This window comes from Anolis carolinensis, chromosome 2 (assembly GCF_035594765.1).
Source record: "Anolis carolinensis isolate JA03-04 chromosome 2, rAnoCar3.1.pri, whole genome shotgun sequence".
Lineage (NCBI taxonomy): Eukaryota > Metazoa > Chordata > Lepidosauria > Squamata > Dactyloidae > Anolis > Anolis carolinensis.
In genome coordinates, this window is record NC_085842.1 from 138811317 (window position 1) to 138827646 (window position 16330).

A 16330-nucleotide genomic window follows, 5' to 3' on the forward strand; every position below is an offset into this window, starting at 1 on the left:
CGGCCTGGCCTCGAACTCATGACCTCTTGGTCAGAGTGATTTGTTGCAGCTGCCTGCTAACCAGCCTGCGCCACAGACCGGCCTAATCCAAACGAAAGTTTTATAAGCTGGCTTGTTCTTAGAAATGCTACATTTTCTGGTTTGGATAAAATGGCAAATTAGATATTTTATGTGTTTGCTGTGAAAAGGAAAATACATTATCTAATTTTTATCTCCTGCTGAACTGAAGTATTATTTATACCTTGCTTTACGTTTGCACGCCAGCATAACAAGAAATCACTGGCAAACCCATACACTTTACTTTTATCAGTGCCCAGCAAGTTTCCTAGAAGGGCAGTGCAGTAGAGTCTCACTTATCTAACATTCGCTTATCCAGCGTTCTGGATTATCCAACGCAGTCTGCCTCCCGCCTTGATCCATGGCTATTTCTCTAGACAGCAAGGACTGAACATTTTACGGATGTAATTTTCGACAATGTTGTTACTGTAAATTCATTTTATGCAATGTTTTTGTAGTTAATGTTTTCAATACGTTGCAATGTTTTGGTGCTAAATTCGTAAATACAGTAATTTCTACATAATGTTTACTGTGTATTGAACTGCTTTTTCTGTCGATTTGTTGTAAAACATGATGTTTTGGTGCTTAATTTGTAAAATCATAATGTAATTTGACATTAAATAGGCTTTTCGATAATCCCTCCTTATTATCTAACATTTTCGTTTATCCAACGTTCTGCCAGCCCACTTATGTTGGATAAGTGATATTCTACTGTAGTTCCTTTTTATAGGCAGTCTCTAAGTTACAGATAAAATAGGTTCTAGATGTTTGCTCTTAAGCTGAATTTGTATGTCCGTCAGAACAGGTACATTCTTTACATGTACAGTAGAGTCTCACTTATCCAACATAAACGGGCCGGCAGAATGTTGGATAAGCGAATATGTTGGATAATAAGGAGACATTAAGGAAAAGCCTATTAAACATCAAATTAGGTTATGATTTTACAAATTAAGCACCAAAACATGATGTTATACAACAAATTTGACAGAAAAAGTAGTTCAATACACAGTAATGCTATGTAGAAATTACTGTATTTACGAATTTAGCACCAAAATATCACGATGTATAGAAAAGATTGACTATAAAATGCGTTGGATAATCCAGAATGTTGGATAAGCAAGTGTTGGATAAGCGAGACTCTACTGTAATTCCAGCCAAATATCTATCTATACATTTTGGATAACACGGGAAAGAATAAACATGCTTGTGGTGCTTGTTTTTCTGTCTGTCTTTGTGGGGAAAAAGGGCTTCTTGTGGAAACAAAGATTGGTAATAAAACTTCAGTTAAGATACTTTTCCCCCACAACTCTTTCATGAGTGAATTTCCTTCCTAGGGGCAGATTTCTCTCACTTTCTGTTGTTTCACCCTATTCTTAGCTGTGAGTTATATGTAAGTTGGATGTCTGTTGTGTTTTGTTTCACTCATATTTTACTTCCTTAGACCAGGAGTCAATGGCCAGTCTACTTTTGATTGATGCATAGCATAGTATTTCCTCACAGAAGATTGGTTCTTATTCTTAGTCCCAGCTAGAGCACACGCAATCAAATCACAGGTAATTTAGCAAGTCCATGGTTACACATCTTTTGATATATTTGTAGGTACAATGTAGTTCACAAGTTCTCCCCAGCCTACTGTAGATAGCATTACCATGGACACACACAGGTCAGGCTGAGAGCTATTGAGTTGTAGAAATACACTACATCTAGCAAGCTTCAAGTTTGCTGAGGACATTTCAACCAGTTACTCTCAGTTAGCCCCTAGATTTAAGGATAGGAAAGAGATCAACATAAGCTCAGCATTTGTTTCACTGCTTATTCTTGCATCAGAAGCTTATCACAGAATTATATTGGTGGATTTAGAAATATCCACAGACATTGTGGAGGGGACTATTTTGTTGATACGTAGGTAAGTGAAACTGTGGATAGTAAGTCTGTGGATAAGAGGGATGTGCTGCATTTTGCTGCTTCTGGGATAGTAGTAGTGAAATTACTGTTCACCCGCTAACTGTGTAACTGACATGGATGATAGATGAAAATCTACTCTAATTATAACCAGATAATGATATATTCCTATGACTTCCAAGGGGAAAGCGTTACATGGATAATTTCAAAGCTCCAAATCTAAAGCATGGTTTTGTCTCCCATACACATGCAACACACAAAGTAGCCTCCTGGGTTTCTCATTTAATGGTCACACACCAGTTCTCATTGTTGATGTGGTCTCCAAATCCGGGGGTGTCAATGACAGTGAGCTTCATGCGCACGCCCTTTTCCTCAATATCTGAAACAGAAGTTGAAGAAGATAAGGTAGCAAGATGTCACCCTATGAACACAGTAGAGAAGATCCTTCCATAGTCAAACACCTTCAACAAATAGGCAATGGGGATCTTACACACATTTAAAGACTTTCCAAAATCTGGTATTCTAAGGACCTAAAGGGATTTTCCATTTTCTGAACCCTTTACCTTGCCTCCAGACTGTTAGATCCTTAGCATCCCCCTCTTCCTCCCCAACCTGCAAAAACAACAACCTCACAGTATCTTGGCAAGGCTCACCGTGTGTGATGGATTTGATTTCAATTGTTTTGGGGATTCGCTCTTCAGTACTCGGCTGTACAGATTTACGGCTGATTTTGGATTTGAAGAGAGTGTTGATTAGTGTGGATTTTCCCAAGCCACTCTGACCTGAAAGGCAGCAGGGGACATAGATATCAGAACGCCATGCTCTTGCATGAATAAAACCACCAGATTATTGGCCTGCCCTGCACACTCTGTAAATTTATGTTCTATTCAAACGACATTTGGTTAGACACACAAAGGCTGCAAAAATTCAGTCATTGCTTAAAGAAGGTATCATTCTTTTGATTTTGCCCCACTTTTACAATAGTAAGGATTTGGGGGAAATTACTTCTGTGGGGCACCAGACAAGGTGTTTTAGACCCCATCTACACTGTCATATAATTCAGTTTGCAGAATGCAGATTAGTTGCATTTAACTATCTTATACAGCAGTGTAGACTCATATAGGCAATGATAAAGGTTTTCCCCTGACATTAAGTCTAGTCGTGTCCGACTCTGGGGGTTGGTGCTCATCTCCATTTCTAAGCCGAACAGCCGGCATTGTCCGTAGACACCTCCAAGGTCATATGGCCAGCATGACTGCATGGAGCGCTATTACATTCCTGTCAGAGTGGTACGTCCACATTTGCTTGTTTTCAAACTGCTAGATTTGCAGAAACAGGGTTAACAGGATGAGCTCACCCCTCTCCCCGGATTCGAACTGCTGACCTTTCAGTCAGCAAGTTCAGCAGCTCAGCGGTTTAATCTGCTGTGCCACGGGGGGCTCCATAGACACATATAATGTGGTTTAATGTGGTTCCATTTGCACTATACGAGTCTACACTGACTATTATAATGCAGTTCAAATTGAATTATATGGCAGTGTGGATGGGTCTGAATTGCAACTGGACATGCCAGTCAGCTTGCAGACAACTCTTTCATCTAATCTTCCTTGTTTATGTAAGGCCACCTAAACTTTATGGAGAAACAGGAATTGACTGATATTTAACTTAGATAAAAATGGAATAATTTGTTCATACCTTGGTGTCGGATTTCTGCTCCCTTCAACTTTGTTTTTAAACTTTTTCTTTAACACAAACTCTTATTATTATCAGGCAAGCCCCCACCTTATTGGCTTTTAAGAAAGATCTAAAAACATGGCTTTTTCGATGTGCCTTCGGGGAGTAAATGTTATATACCTTTTTGATTACTCCCCTTGGATTTTATCCTTTGGACTGTTTGGACTGTTCCATCTTATACCCCTGTTCTCTTTATTTATATGCCTCTCTCTCCCGAGTTTTTAATTAAATGTTCATGTGGCCCGCCCTGTCTGCTCTGATTTGTGTTGTAATGTATATGATTATTTTTGTACTATTATATTATGTTATGATATATTGTTTTATTTTGTTATATTGTATGGTGTCTGGGCATGGCCCCATGTAAGCCGCCCCGAGTCCCCATCGGGGAGATGGTGGCGGGTTATAAATAAAGTTTTATTATTATTATTATTATTATTATTTGTAAAACTAAAATTGCCCTAGATCCATTTTCATTGTAAATGAACACTATGTTCTCCAGATATTCTTGTGTAAAATTTTACTTTCCCAGTATAATACTTCCTTGCCTTGTAAAAGAAGTTTGTTTCAAGAAGATTTCTCAAAATAAAGAAAAATGTGAACTAGTTTCATAAGGTTCAATTTAATATTCATAGAACTAGATAGACAGAAGGTTTTGAATATGTTTTCCTTCCTTACCCTAAGAAGTCATGAGGGTAACTTAAATGTTCAATCAGCAGCTGATTACCTCAAATCAGATATATTGGACTATAATACCTGTCTGGTAAATGCTAAAAGCTACAGGTAACACATGGCAACTTAACTTGACAAATAATATGCTGGACAAATAATATGCATAAGCTAATGACAAGCAGTTCTTATTAAAATAAATAAGACTTAAGTTACAAATAAGTTTTCACATTTATATCAATGGGATCTATATCGAACCAACCTTGTCTAGGTTTTCTAAGCAATATTTCACAGCTGAACCTATTTCTCATACCTCAACATAAGATGCAAACTTTGTTACAAAATGATATTTTGTCTCTTTATATTTTATATCTATCCTGCCTTCTTCCCTTCATGGGTCTCAAAGCAGCTTCCTTTAATTTATATCAAAGTTCAGCTAAAATCTTATTATGTAAAAAGGTTTTTAAACAATTAAAGATTTCTGTTTTAAAAGCACACCGTTAAAATACCGCAAAGCACAATTAAAATGCAATGAAAAAGGAAAAAAACACATGACACATTAGAAACACCTTTATGTGACAGATTTAAGAACAAAGGTCCTGCCAACAAAATAAAGTCCCCACTTGCCTGAAGAAAGGGTTCAGAGGGAGCCAAAGAAACTTCCTACTTGCTCCACCAATAACTGTCTTAAGGACTCTAATGGAGCAATTCACTTTCTCCCTCTTGTCATACCATTTTCTTTTCCAACTGATTCTAAATATCCCATGACCCCAGTGCTCTCCAAGCATGCTTAGGTCACTCTCATCTGTTTGGCAGAACTTGTTATCATCTGCCATTAGACTTTTGAGTACCTTGCCTTCCATTGCATACGAACAGTTTGTCCTCCTGTTTTCCACATTGATTCCCTATGTTTTGGAATTGAACCCGATGTTGGTCATCACAGGGTGAGAGAAGCACGAAAGTGTGAAAAAGAAATGCATCTCATTTCCAAAAACAACAAACTCCCTTTTCGTTCAAGAGGAAAATGTTGCTTCCATCTTCAAAATTTTAAAATGACTTCTCATCCTCCACTCCTTGTTTTCTTTCCTTTAGCCAATCTACTGCTTGTGTAAACAGGAAAAAATGAACCCAATGTTCTGGAAAAGATGTTTTCATGGATTTTGCCAGCAACAGCAGCTAGCTAAAAGAATAACTGAAACAATTACTGAAATATGGTATGACCCCTTATCCACAGTTTCAATATCTGTGGTTTCACTTCCTCATGCACCAAAAATATTTCCCCCAGAAGTGTTTGTGGACCTCTCTAGATCCTCCAGTGCATGCCCAGAGTACTTAATTCTGACCCAAGCACAAACAAAATAGATAGTTCACTATTCACCATGGTTTCAGGTATCCATCAGAAATGGGGTCTTCGAAAGAACTGGTGTCATATGGCATACTGAAAATGTATTGATAAGGTAGATTACTGGTTCATTTTCTAAGATAAAGCGCTCACTTGGAGCTCTACATTTAAATGAAAATTGAAATAAGCAAAAACAAAATCAAACAAGGAAATCCATTAGGACATCTTGTAAAATGGTTGACATTTAAGGAGTCAAAAAGAGACACTGCTTTTTTATTCTGCCACCACTTAGCCCTAGAGTTAATAGCAATCTCCTTGTAATGTATGTTAAAACCATATGAAATAAACATCACAAATAGATGGCATTAACTGAACTATATTGATCTCTTTAATACAGCCTATAATTCCTATTTTAAAACATCTGGTGAGTTCAGGTTGCAGGAGACTCTCTTGAGGAAAAGGTCTTTCATTATGTGTTTCATAGCACCAGAGACAGAAGGATGCTAATGCATACACAAAATCATGCTGTAAAAGAAAAACAAGGAATGAAGGGACCTCAAAGATTTAAACACATCTGGTTAAGTTTACAGGCAACCAAATAAATACCCTTACTGAAATCATGCTCTTGCTGTCTACATAAAGTTTTACTTCATTGTTAAAACAAAGGGCAGAATTGATGTATTGGCTTCAACTAGGAGCAGGCAGGACATGAGAGAAATGTAAAGCAAATGATTAATGAAGAGTCAGGAAAAAATACTGAAACAGACCCAAGAGACCACAAGACTGCAATTCTTTACCCCGGCATGGGATTCTAATGAATTTGGTTGCAATGCAGAGAGAAAAAAGAAGGAAGGAAGGAAGGAAGGAAGGAAGGAAGGAAGGAAGGAAGGAAGGAAGGAAGGAAGGAAGGAGGGAAAATAGATCTTGCTAAGTTTTGGTACTGCACTTTTGATCTGTTTTCTGGAATAGCCAAACAATAAATCATTCATATCTCCTAGTATTATGAATTCAGCACCATAACATCATTGTTCTTGCCATGTTTGAATCTGTGCCTCTTAATATCTAAATCAGATATCTAGAAAAATACCCAAATATTTTCCCAAAGCATAAACAGTATGGGGTTGCCAATTTCCATATCAACCCAATAGTGAATAGGAAGACAGGAAGACCAACAAAGTAGAATCCTGGACTGTCTCATCCCTGATCCTGTCTATATGTGTCTGTATGTCATTGGGTGTCTAGCATATATATTTGCCACCAAACAATGTAAGTAAAATCAGAAGGAAGGAAAAACAAGTCAGTGGTCCAAAGTTTTAAATATATGCACACAACTTAGTTCAGTTGATTCTGCAAAAATCTGCATAGCAAAGCATGCATTCATACACACAATGGAATAAATCCAATTTGGTCTTCCAGAGATATACTGAAGCTCCTATGTGCACAGGAATGAATATTTTATGGGCCTCCAAAGAAATGAGAAAAGCAGATGGATTGCTATATTCCTCATGCTGCCTTCCATCAAGTCACAAATAAAGACAGAAGAAACTGAATGCTTCACTTCCTAAACATCTCAAGTCAGCCCAGCAAAGGCTGGAGGGCAATCTGGAATTTTATTAAAATCTATATAGCCAACGCATTGCTAGCAGATGAGACAAAAGATGCTTAAAATTCAAATATTCATGGTGGTAGAATTCATTCGATGAGAACTTCAGTGAGCATGAAAATTGGTAATTTTAATTACATTCAAAATAAAATTGAACTATCTCAACTTGCCTGTTTGGGTTCATCTGATAAATATCTGCCAACTATAGACCACTAGCAGAACTACATAAATGCTAAAATAGGATGTGAATGTACTTAGTTGTAAAACCCCCAGAAAAATGTGTCCCTGTTTTCGGGAATTCAAGCAAGAAGGCACAGAAGAGCTTGCAGTTGATTTGGGGGAAGAGGTCACTTTAGCAGTGTTCAGGACTTAAAACTGTTCAGAGCAGTAACCCTCTCCCTGGTTTCCTTGACTGCTTGTAGACATCCCAAGAAGACAGGCCTGTGTGCATTCCACTGTGCTACAACTCAGTAGCACAGATTCCCATTTTCCCTCCTGGAAAGCAAAAGGTTAAGGATTATTGTGTTTCATCACATAATAGTCACATCTTTCCCCTCTTTTTTTTTTTTAAAAAAAAGGGGTAAAACTATTTTGCAAGGAAACCCCCTATTTTTTGTTCCAAAACAGTATTTAAAAAAAAATACCACTCCCACTCACTCTCCCATGCACTCTCTCATATGGATTGGCATTCTTGGAAGGGGATGGTCAGCAAAGAGAGAGTGTGTGGGTGAGTGAGTGGGAGGGTGAGTCTCTGGGAGCACCAGTAGCTTGGTAGGTGGATGGGCGAGTGAGTGAAACAGACAGGCAGGCAGATGGACAAGTAGATGGGGGTTAGTCATGATTTCAGAAGATTGTTAGGATGTCTCAGATAAGATCACTCTTTCAGTAAGACCTCAAGTTCCTTACGTGCCCTGATGTAAACCTCTGTAGTAGTGCAGTCGCTACTAGCAATCATATTTAAAGACACTGAAGCAGTTCACCCTCCATCTTGTTAGGACTTTGCACCTTACTATTGTTAGAGCTCAGAGTCAGTACATTCTGCTCGATAATGAATAACTCTGAAGTGGAGTCTGCTTCACTGCTGTTGAAGCAGGAGAACCAATTTTTTCTTTCTTCCACCCAGGGGAAAGAAACAAGTCTATTAAAATGGTTAAGGGAAGCTGGTCACAGGAAAAAAGCTGGCACCTGGGAAACTGCTGAGGCCAAAGTGGAGCAGCTGCTCCAGGATCACTAGGACATTTAATGAGGCCATCTGAACACAGTTTCCTCCCTCCCCTGTCTTCACTGTAGTCAGACTATTACAACTTGCAGTTATAAATAAATACATAAGATTTGTTTTTCTTCCTCCCCTCTTTGAATCATGAGTCCAACTCATTCTGTCATTCAGGATTCCAAAATAATTCCTGATAGAACAGAGAACATGCCAGCTGGCAAGCAGTCAACCTAGCCTCAAAAGCAATGCCCTCCACTCCTGGCATCATTGTTAATTACTGTATTATAATATGCCATTTTCATTCCTCTTAGTCAATCACACAAGAGGCATGTACTTCCAGGCACTCAAAACAGGGTTGTTGGTTTTTGTTTTTGTTTTTGTTTTGTTTTTTTGGGGGGGGGGTGCTGATCACTGACAGATTATTATTCATTTGCAGGTACTAGCTAAGAGATAGCAAACTACTTTTCTCACCCATTATTATGCCACCATCCTTAAATATGAAGATTCCTACAAGCATAGTATGAACATATAATATATATACAGTACGCCTTTCTTGGACCTGGGAGAATTCAGCTACAATAGCTGCACTTTGTACTTCTTATCTTTGATTTTTAAAATTAGTTTCTCATTGATAATTAGTGAGGACAGTCAACTACCTAGTAGTCCTGGTGCTAGGTAGTTTTAGGGCAGTGGTTCTCAGCCTGGGGTCTCCAGATGTTTTTGGCCTACAACTCCCAGAAATCCCAGCCAGCTTACCAACTGTTAGGATTTCTGGGAGTTGGAGGCCAAAAACATCTGGGGACCCCAGGTTGAGAACTACTGTCTTAGGGGATCTCAAGCCCTTTCTTTCTCCTTGTTCTGGGGTCTCCGTGCACTTCAAAAGAAGGATTCATGGGTGTGTTAAAAACCAAAAAGTGTTCTTCTCTATGGAGCATCCCATAGAAGCACAAACCTCTGAACTTCACAATGAAGTCTCTGATGGACAGGAAAATGCAGAAGAAAGAAATGAAGCCCTCTTCCTAGTGGAAAGTTATACATAGTGAACACTGGATGAATAATGATGCCCACCGGCTAGCCCACTCCTACCCTGTTTCCCCTAAAATAAGACATCCTCAGAAAATAAGACCTAGTAGAGGTTTTGCTGAATCGCTAAATATAAGGCCTCCCCCGAAAGTAAGACCTAGCAAAGGTTTTGTTTGGAAGCATGCCCGCCGAACAGAAGAACAGAGCTTGCAGGATCAGTAAATGTACGTACCATAGAGTGTTGTACATGGAAATAATTGTAGTAATAAGACATTCTTGATAGGATTACCGTTTGTCTGGTTATGCTGGTTTGTGATGACAACTACTGTACAGTATACAATAAATGTTCATTTTTTTGTTCAGCAATAAATGTGAATTCTTCTTCATGGAAAAATAATACATCTCCTGAAAATAAGACCTAGCGCATCTTTGGGAGCAAAAATTAATATAAGACACTGTCTTATTTTCGGGGAAACACGGTAGTGCCAACAGCCTATGATTCAGTTATGAGAAGTGAGTGGCTCTTAGGTGGAGATGAAGTACCAACTCTTTCTTCCAAGGGCTAGTGAGCATTTTGTCCCTGGGCAAATAATTTCAAGGATTCATAGATCAGTAGAGGATGTAACCTCTGAAGAAATGCTCCTTTAGGTATTTAGAGGATTGGTGGATCAGTTGAAGTTTTTCCTGCCCAACACTCACTGCTCTCATTTAATAAAACAGGACTATGGTGACACTCATTGCAGAGACATATGTCCCATCTGAGTCAGGAAATGAAAGATGTGTCTATTTGTATTTTAAACCACAGAAATAACTGCCGCTATCTACTACATGTTACTGACTTGTTCTGCTATAAACCTTTCACAGGGCATATACATTTTGGTCTAGCTTGTCTTTTACAGAGAATCTAGTTCAATTGTACAAAAAAGCTAGCTATGAAGCCAGCATCTAATCTTAGAAGTGGAAATAAGCCTCTCTAGGGAGAGCTACTCCCTGGAATCCTTGGTTGCCGCAGCAACCAGAGGCTATCTCTTGAAAGATTTCAGTAAGCAACAGTGAGCAATTGAAGATGCACAGGTGGTGCTCAGGCAGAGGCAGAGCTGTGAATCTAGGACAAATAAAAGGGCTGCAGGAATCAGGCAAGAAAAGGAAAGTTATGCCTGATGCACCATACATTTTACCACATGTAACGAGTGCTAAGAAAATCTATCTGCTCTTGATAGCAGCTTTCACTTGGATCACAATTGTCTAGCACAGTGGTTCCCATCCCAACCTTCCATCCTCCAATTGTTTTGGACTTCAACTCCCAGAAATCTCAGCCAGCTTACCAGCTGTTAGGAATTATGGGAGTTGAAGTACAAAATGCCTGGAGGACCAAATAACAATAATAATGGTCATAATAATAAAAAATTATTCTTGTATCCCATCACCATCTCCCCAAAGGGACTCAAGGCATCTTACTCCCGGCACAGTGCTTAAAAACATAAAACATGAAGTACATATAAGATAAAAATATGAATTAAATAAAAAATAAGCATAAACATGAGTTTAAACTCAGTTTAAAACTGCATTCATCAATCCAATAACAATTAGCTGTGGTAAACATAGCCAGGTAAACACTAGGGCAAAGGCAAGGGATAAGTGCAAAACTACAACAATGGGACAAGGGCATGGGGAGGAGTGCAAGGCTCCATAAAAATTATGTTGGTCAACTAGGGCCTAGGTGTTCTTGAAAACTAGTTTGACTGGGGCCTAGGTGTTCTCAAAAGCTTATCTGAACAGCCAGGTCTTCAGGTCCCTATGGAAAGAAAACAGTGTGGGGGCTTGCCTAATCTCCCTGGGGCGGGCGATCCAGAGCCGAGAAGGCCCTCTCCCTCGTCCTCACCAACCGTACTTAAGACTAAGGCAGGACCAAGAGGAGAGCCTCCTCGGCCAATCTCAGAGTCTGCACAGGTTCATAGGGGGGAATGTGGTTGCAAAGGTAGACAGGATCTGAATCGTATAGGGAACTACTAGAGATTCCAAAGGTTGGGAACTACTGGACTCTAGCACAAGGAAGATCAATTGTAATGCTACAGATGTGTATGGACTGCAGCTCATCCAATCCCTCAACACTAGATACTTTGGCTACCACTTGGAGTCAAAACATCCTAAATGCTTTGTGACATAGCTTCCACAATTCATTTCCATTGGACATGCTGGGGAGTGTTGGTGGGAGCTGAAAGCAGAAACATCTGATAGGACAGTTATTCCTTCTTGTGCCTTATACCATGAGAGCTCAAGGGGTTTATCTACATTCACTATGAAGTGAAGTGGAGAACAATGTATTCACTCAATGGATTCCCACCCCGGGGACCTTTCACACAACACAATTAGACCACATTTGGCAGTTCCACATTGACCACTTATCAGCCTTGGAAGAGTTCAGACCACCTGCCCTCGGGCCACTGCAAAGGTAGGAGGGAAGTCCTGAATGTGCAGTGGTACAGAACCCAGGTTGGCACCGCAAGTCAACCTCCATTACTTTCCCCTCACATTCTCACTGTTGCAGTAGCTAGCAGGCACGGCACTGGTCCTGTCAGTAGCATGTTTCTTAGAGTGACACTATGAGCGGGAAGAGGAAGAAAGAGAGTGGTTTCCCCTCTCCCTGGTCATCTCATCACTCTGATCAGCATCACTCTGAGTGACGAGTGACTGACACAGTCAACACTGCACCTGTTGGCTGCCATGACGAGCAGGAGGGAAATTATGAATGCCATCCCATGTCCTTGGGCAGCCTGAGCCTGGGGAACATGGTATGGCTTTGCAAACATTTGCAGCTAGTTCTTTCTCCAAAACAGGTCCAGCAGTTTACATGGGATTAAGGTCACAGTTTGCTCTAGGCTCTGGGAGAAAATTCAGCAAAACAAACCATTTTGATTAATGTGGTTAATGTGACTTGCTAAACTCCAAACCCCCATAGGATGCAACCATGGGAACTGCAAGTGAAATTGTAGTATTAAGCCAGTGGTTCTCAACTTGCGGGTCACCAGATGTTTTAGCCTTCAACTCCCAGAAATTCTAACAGCTGGTAAACTGGCTGGGATTTCTGGGATTTGTAGGCCAAAACACCTGGGGTTGAGAACCACTATGTTAAACTGTAATCTGAAAGGGCTGCTGAAGTACCATTTAGCAATCCTAGTAATGAGAATTGCAAAAGGAAACCAGACTACAGATTTTACTGGAAGAAACTTCACAGAGAATACTGCTTTGTAATGTAGGTGCTGCAGTAAAGACAACTTATTAAAAATACAGGTTTCTGATCTTTGACACTTCAAAGGTTTATTGAACCAAGTACATGTTCACTTTTGACTTCAAGCCTGCAAAACATCTGCAGTTAATTTGGAATGTTATTAATATAAAGGAAAGAATTTACCAAAGTTTATAACATGAAAATTCCCAGGTCTAGGAAGACTATTACTAAAGCAGGACTGGACCATTTCCATGGGTTGTGCGGGGTGCATCATCTCCAACAGGAGTCTAGTGAGCCCTAAACAGGGTTGCCAGATCTCCGGGTCTGGATCCACTTGTCTAGTTCTCAGGGAAAAGGGAATAATTTCAAGGAAATAGCAGTGCTTTAAATATGTGAATGTGTCTCTGTATAAATAGGTAAAGGTTTTCCCTTGACATTAAGTCTAGTCAAGTCTGACTCTGGGGGGGGGGGGGTGCTCATCTCCACTTCTAAGCCAAAGAGCCGCCATTGTCCATAGACATCTCCAAGGTCATGTGGCTGGCATGAGTGCATGGAGTGCCATTATCTTCCTGCTGAATCAGTATCTATTGATCTACTCACATTTGCATGATAGGTTGGCAAAAGTTGGAGCTAACGATAGGAGCCCACCCCTCTCCGTGAGATTGTAAGCTATTTTGAATCCCATTCAGGAGTGAAGTGGGATATCTGTGAACATATCCCTCTCTCCAGGGATGTGTGCTACAAAGGCCTTTCCTGCCAACAGCCCAGCCCGTATCTCTTTTTCTCCTCTTGGCACACAACACCGCAGTCATATTTCAATCCCCTTTCCACTGATGCATCTTCTCACCTACTCCTTATGATCTCCTTTATCCTCTGCATATCATGTCCTGCCAACTCCTTAAGTTTCATTCCCACCTTCCACCAAGACATCCCAATCACATATCCAGGGGACTGAGAAGCCTGCATTGTTGGTGGGATTGTGAGAAAGAGGTTTAAAATCTGTCTGAAGCTTCTTGGTGGGAATGTGGAGTGAAGGGATGGCAGTGTTGGCAGGACAGCAATGAAGGGGCAGCAGAAGGAATGGGGCGAAAAAGTTATGGTAAATAGTTAAGCTCAAGTTAACAATCAAATCAACAAAAGAGAAACTTATGAATGTGAAGGGCCAATTGCATGCATATTTCATAGGAATTCTGTGCCCCAAACTCCACAAAGGTGGCGAGTAGATTTTACATATATTGTGCATATGCTAGACTTGATGTCTTCTTTCTGCTTAAATGGCATTCTCTGTACAACTGCTGTTGACAGCTCATGTATCCTGCTCAATGACATCACCCGAGTCTGTAGCATTACAAGAGGTTATTCCTAGGTTTCAGATACTGAAATCTCAGTGTCTGGGACAGTCCTGACATGGCAGCCCTAGCCAAATCTCTCCCTCTTTTTCTCCACATGTTATCCCTGAAATACATTTCAAAGGTGAGTGGGGCACAGCTTTTAACAAAATATGGCTATTAGTGCTACTCACCACTGTACTTCCCTTTTTGGTGTCCTCAAAATTAAAATTAAATTTGAGCAGACAGTCACTCCCTGTTTTGCAAAATGGCCTGCATGAGTCTGTCCCAAGAAACAGATATGAAGCGGTCCATGACACACTTCCCAGAGGCTTCAGGGAACACTACTGGAATGTGTTTGCTATTTTTGTTTGCAATAACCTTTTTGTTGGGGAAAAGTGAAGACACTGGGGTGGGGACAGGACTGTCAGCTCTAGCCTACACAAACAGGATGACCTACCAACTACCATGATGTTGAACTCAAATCCTTGCTTCATGGCTTTCCTCCGCATCTGCTCAAGGATGGCATCAATCCCAACATAGGAGAATTCAGCAGCTGGTTTCTCCGGCCGTGTTGGGGCAGCTTGCTTGAGGCTAGCATCTCGAGTGGTATCCATCATGCTGCTTGGGTAGCTGGAAATGGCCTCTGGACCTGCAGAAGAAAAGGAAAAAATATTATAAATATTACATGGTAATAAATACAAACATCAGTTAATACAGAGTAAGTTACACCACTGGGGAGGAGACTTTTAGATATCTTCTAGTGGCCAGAAGCAAAGTGTAATGAATGAAAGTCAGAAAAATATATCTGCCTGCCATTTTTACATATTTATTTATATTCCACCTTCCCCTTCACAACTGAGATGAGAATTAAAAAAAAATTAAAACTGTGAGGCACAAAGCACAAAATAATAGAAATGAAACATAAAAGGTTATTTTTCTGTCTCTAAAATGGATATTAAACATCCCAGGCATCTTTGTTGAGTTTTCAGAAGGATGTCTTTGCTATACAGTGATAAAATTTGCTTAGAAACAAAGCTGGCATAATGCAATTGTCATGCATAAAAATCTGAATTTGCAGTATATTGGAAAATATCCTGATCTCTTTACAAAAGACTCTCCAGGGGGGATCTGGCTTCAGTTACTGGCTCTGAGAGGAATAGAAAATGGCATCCACATTCACAATTGCTCAGGATACTGAACCAAAATGAGATGAAAATCAAACTTTCTTTCATTCCACTTATTCCCAATCAAGTAGTCTCTCCATATATATTTGAAACTCTATACTCTCTAATTCTGTCTTTGTTTTGTGGTGGTGGTGGTGCTAAATGGCCTGTGTGTGTCACGACCCAGGCTACAGAGCACCAAAAACCATGCACAGAGGCCAGAATCTATCTAATATCTTTATTAAGGAAATATATATAGTTAATAAAAGCAAGTGTATGAAATAGTCCAGAAGTAGACCTTTCAGGAAAGGTCAAAATTAGTCCCAAGAAACAATGTCCAATATGAAATATTAAGGTCCAAAGTTGTAATCCAATAACCGAAACACTCACTTGCCAAGCAAGTGAGGGGAGATGACAAGGTCCTTTAGTCCATGAACTTGAGCAAGGCTAGGAAATAACTTGATACTTGGAACACAAGGCTTGATTCAAGGCAACAAGGTAACGAGGAGCAAGAACAAGATCCGTGGAATTACTTGGCAAAATCCGGGAAAACAAAGCAAGGCTGAGCCCTGGAAAACAAGGCAAGGTCCGCGAAGGTAAACAAGGCTGGAAACAGGAGCGAAGGCTTGGAATCAGGGACAAGGCTTGAAACAGGAACGAGGCTTGGAAACGGAGCGCGCTGTCCACACACAACTTACTCCAGTAGCTGACGAATTGACTCCGCAAGAGCCCTTTGTGGGTAAAACACCTAAATAGGGTCTAGTTTTCCCACCAAAGAGCAGTTCTCTGGGGAACCAGAAACGAAAGCTAATCTCTGAGTCCAGATGCATGACTCCTTAAGGTTTCCCATGGAAAGCAGGCTTAATCAGCTGAATTCTTAGCAGCTATCCTAGCACTCCTACGAGAGGCCGCTTGAACTCCTCTCTGATGTTTACAAAACTCGTGGCGAGAAAACACAGGAGATTTAGACTCAGGGCTTGTTTGACAGATTTCTGGAAGACAAATCTCTTGCAGGTGCAAGGTTCCCAAATCTGGCTGGGAAGGTTCCAATTCTGACTGAGACGGTG

The 16330-nt window shown here is 40.3% G+C and overlaps 1 protein-coding gene across 6 annotated transcripts in view; it reads right to left on the reverse strand.

Moving 5' to 3' along the window:
* septin9 (septin 9) overlaps nt 1-16330 on the reverse strand; it is a 267624-nt gene that overhangs the window by 22650 nt on the left and 228644 nt on the right. For all 6 annotated transcript variants that reach the window (XM_062970655.1, XM_062970657.1, XM_062970656.1 and 3 more), the window contains 3 exons: nt 14558-14749; nt 2613-2741; nt 2257-2338 (listed from right to left, as the gene is read on the reverse strand). In XM_062970655.1, the coding sequence (XP_062826725.1) occupies nt 2257-2338; nt 2613-2741; nt 14558-14749 (403 nt within the window). The remainder of the gene's footprint in view (nt 1-2256; nt 2339-2612; nt 2742-14557; nt 14750-16330) is intronic.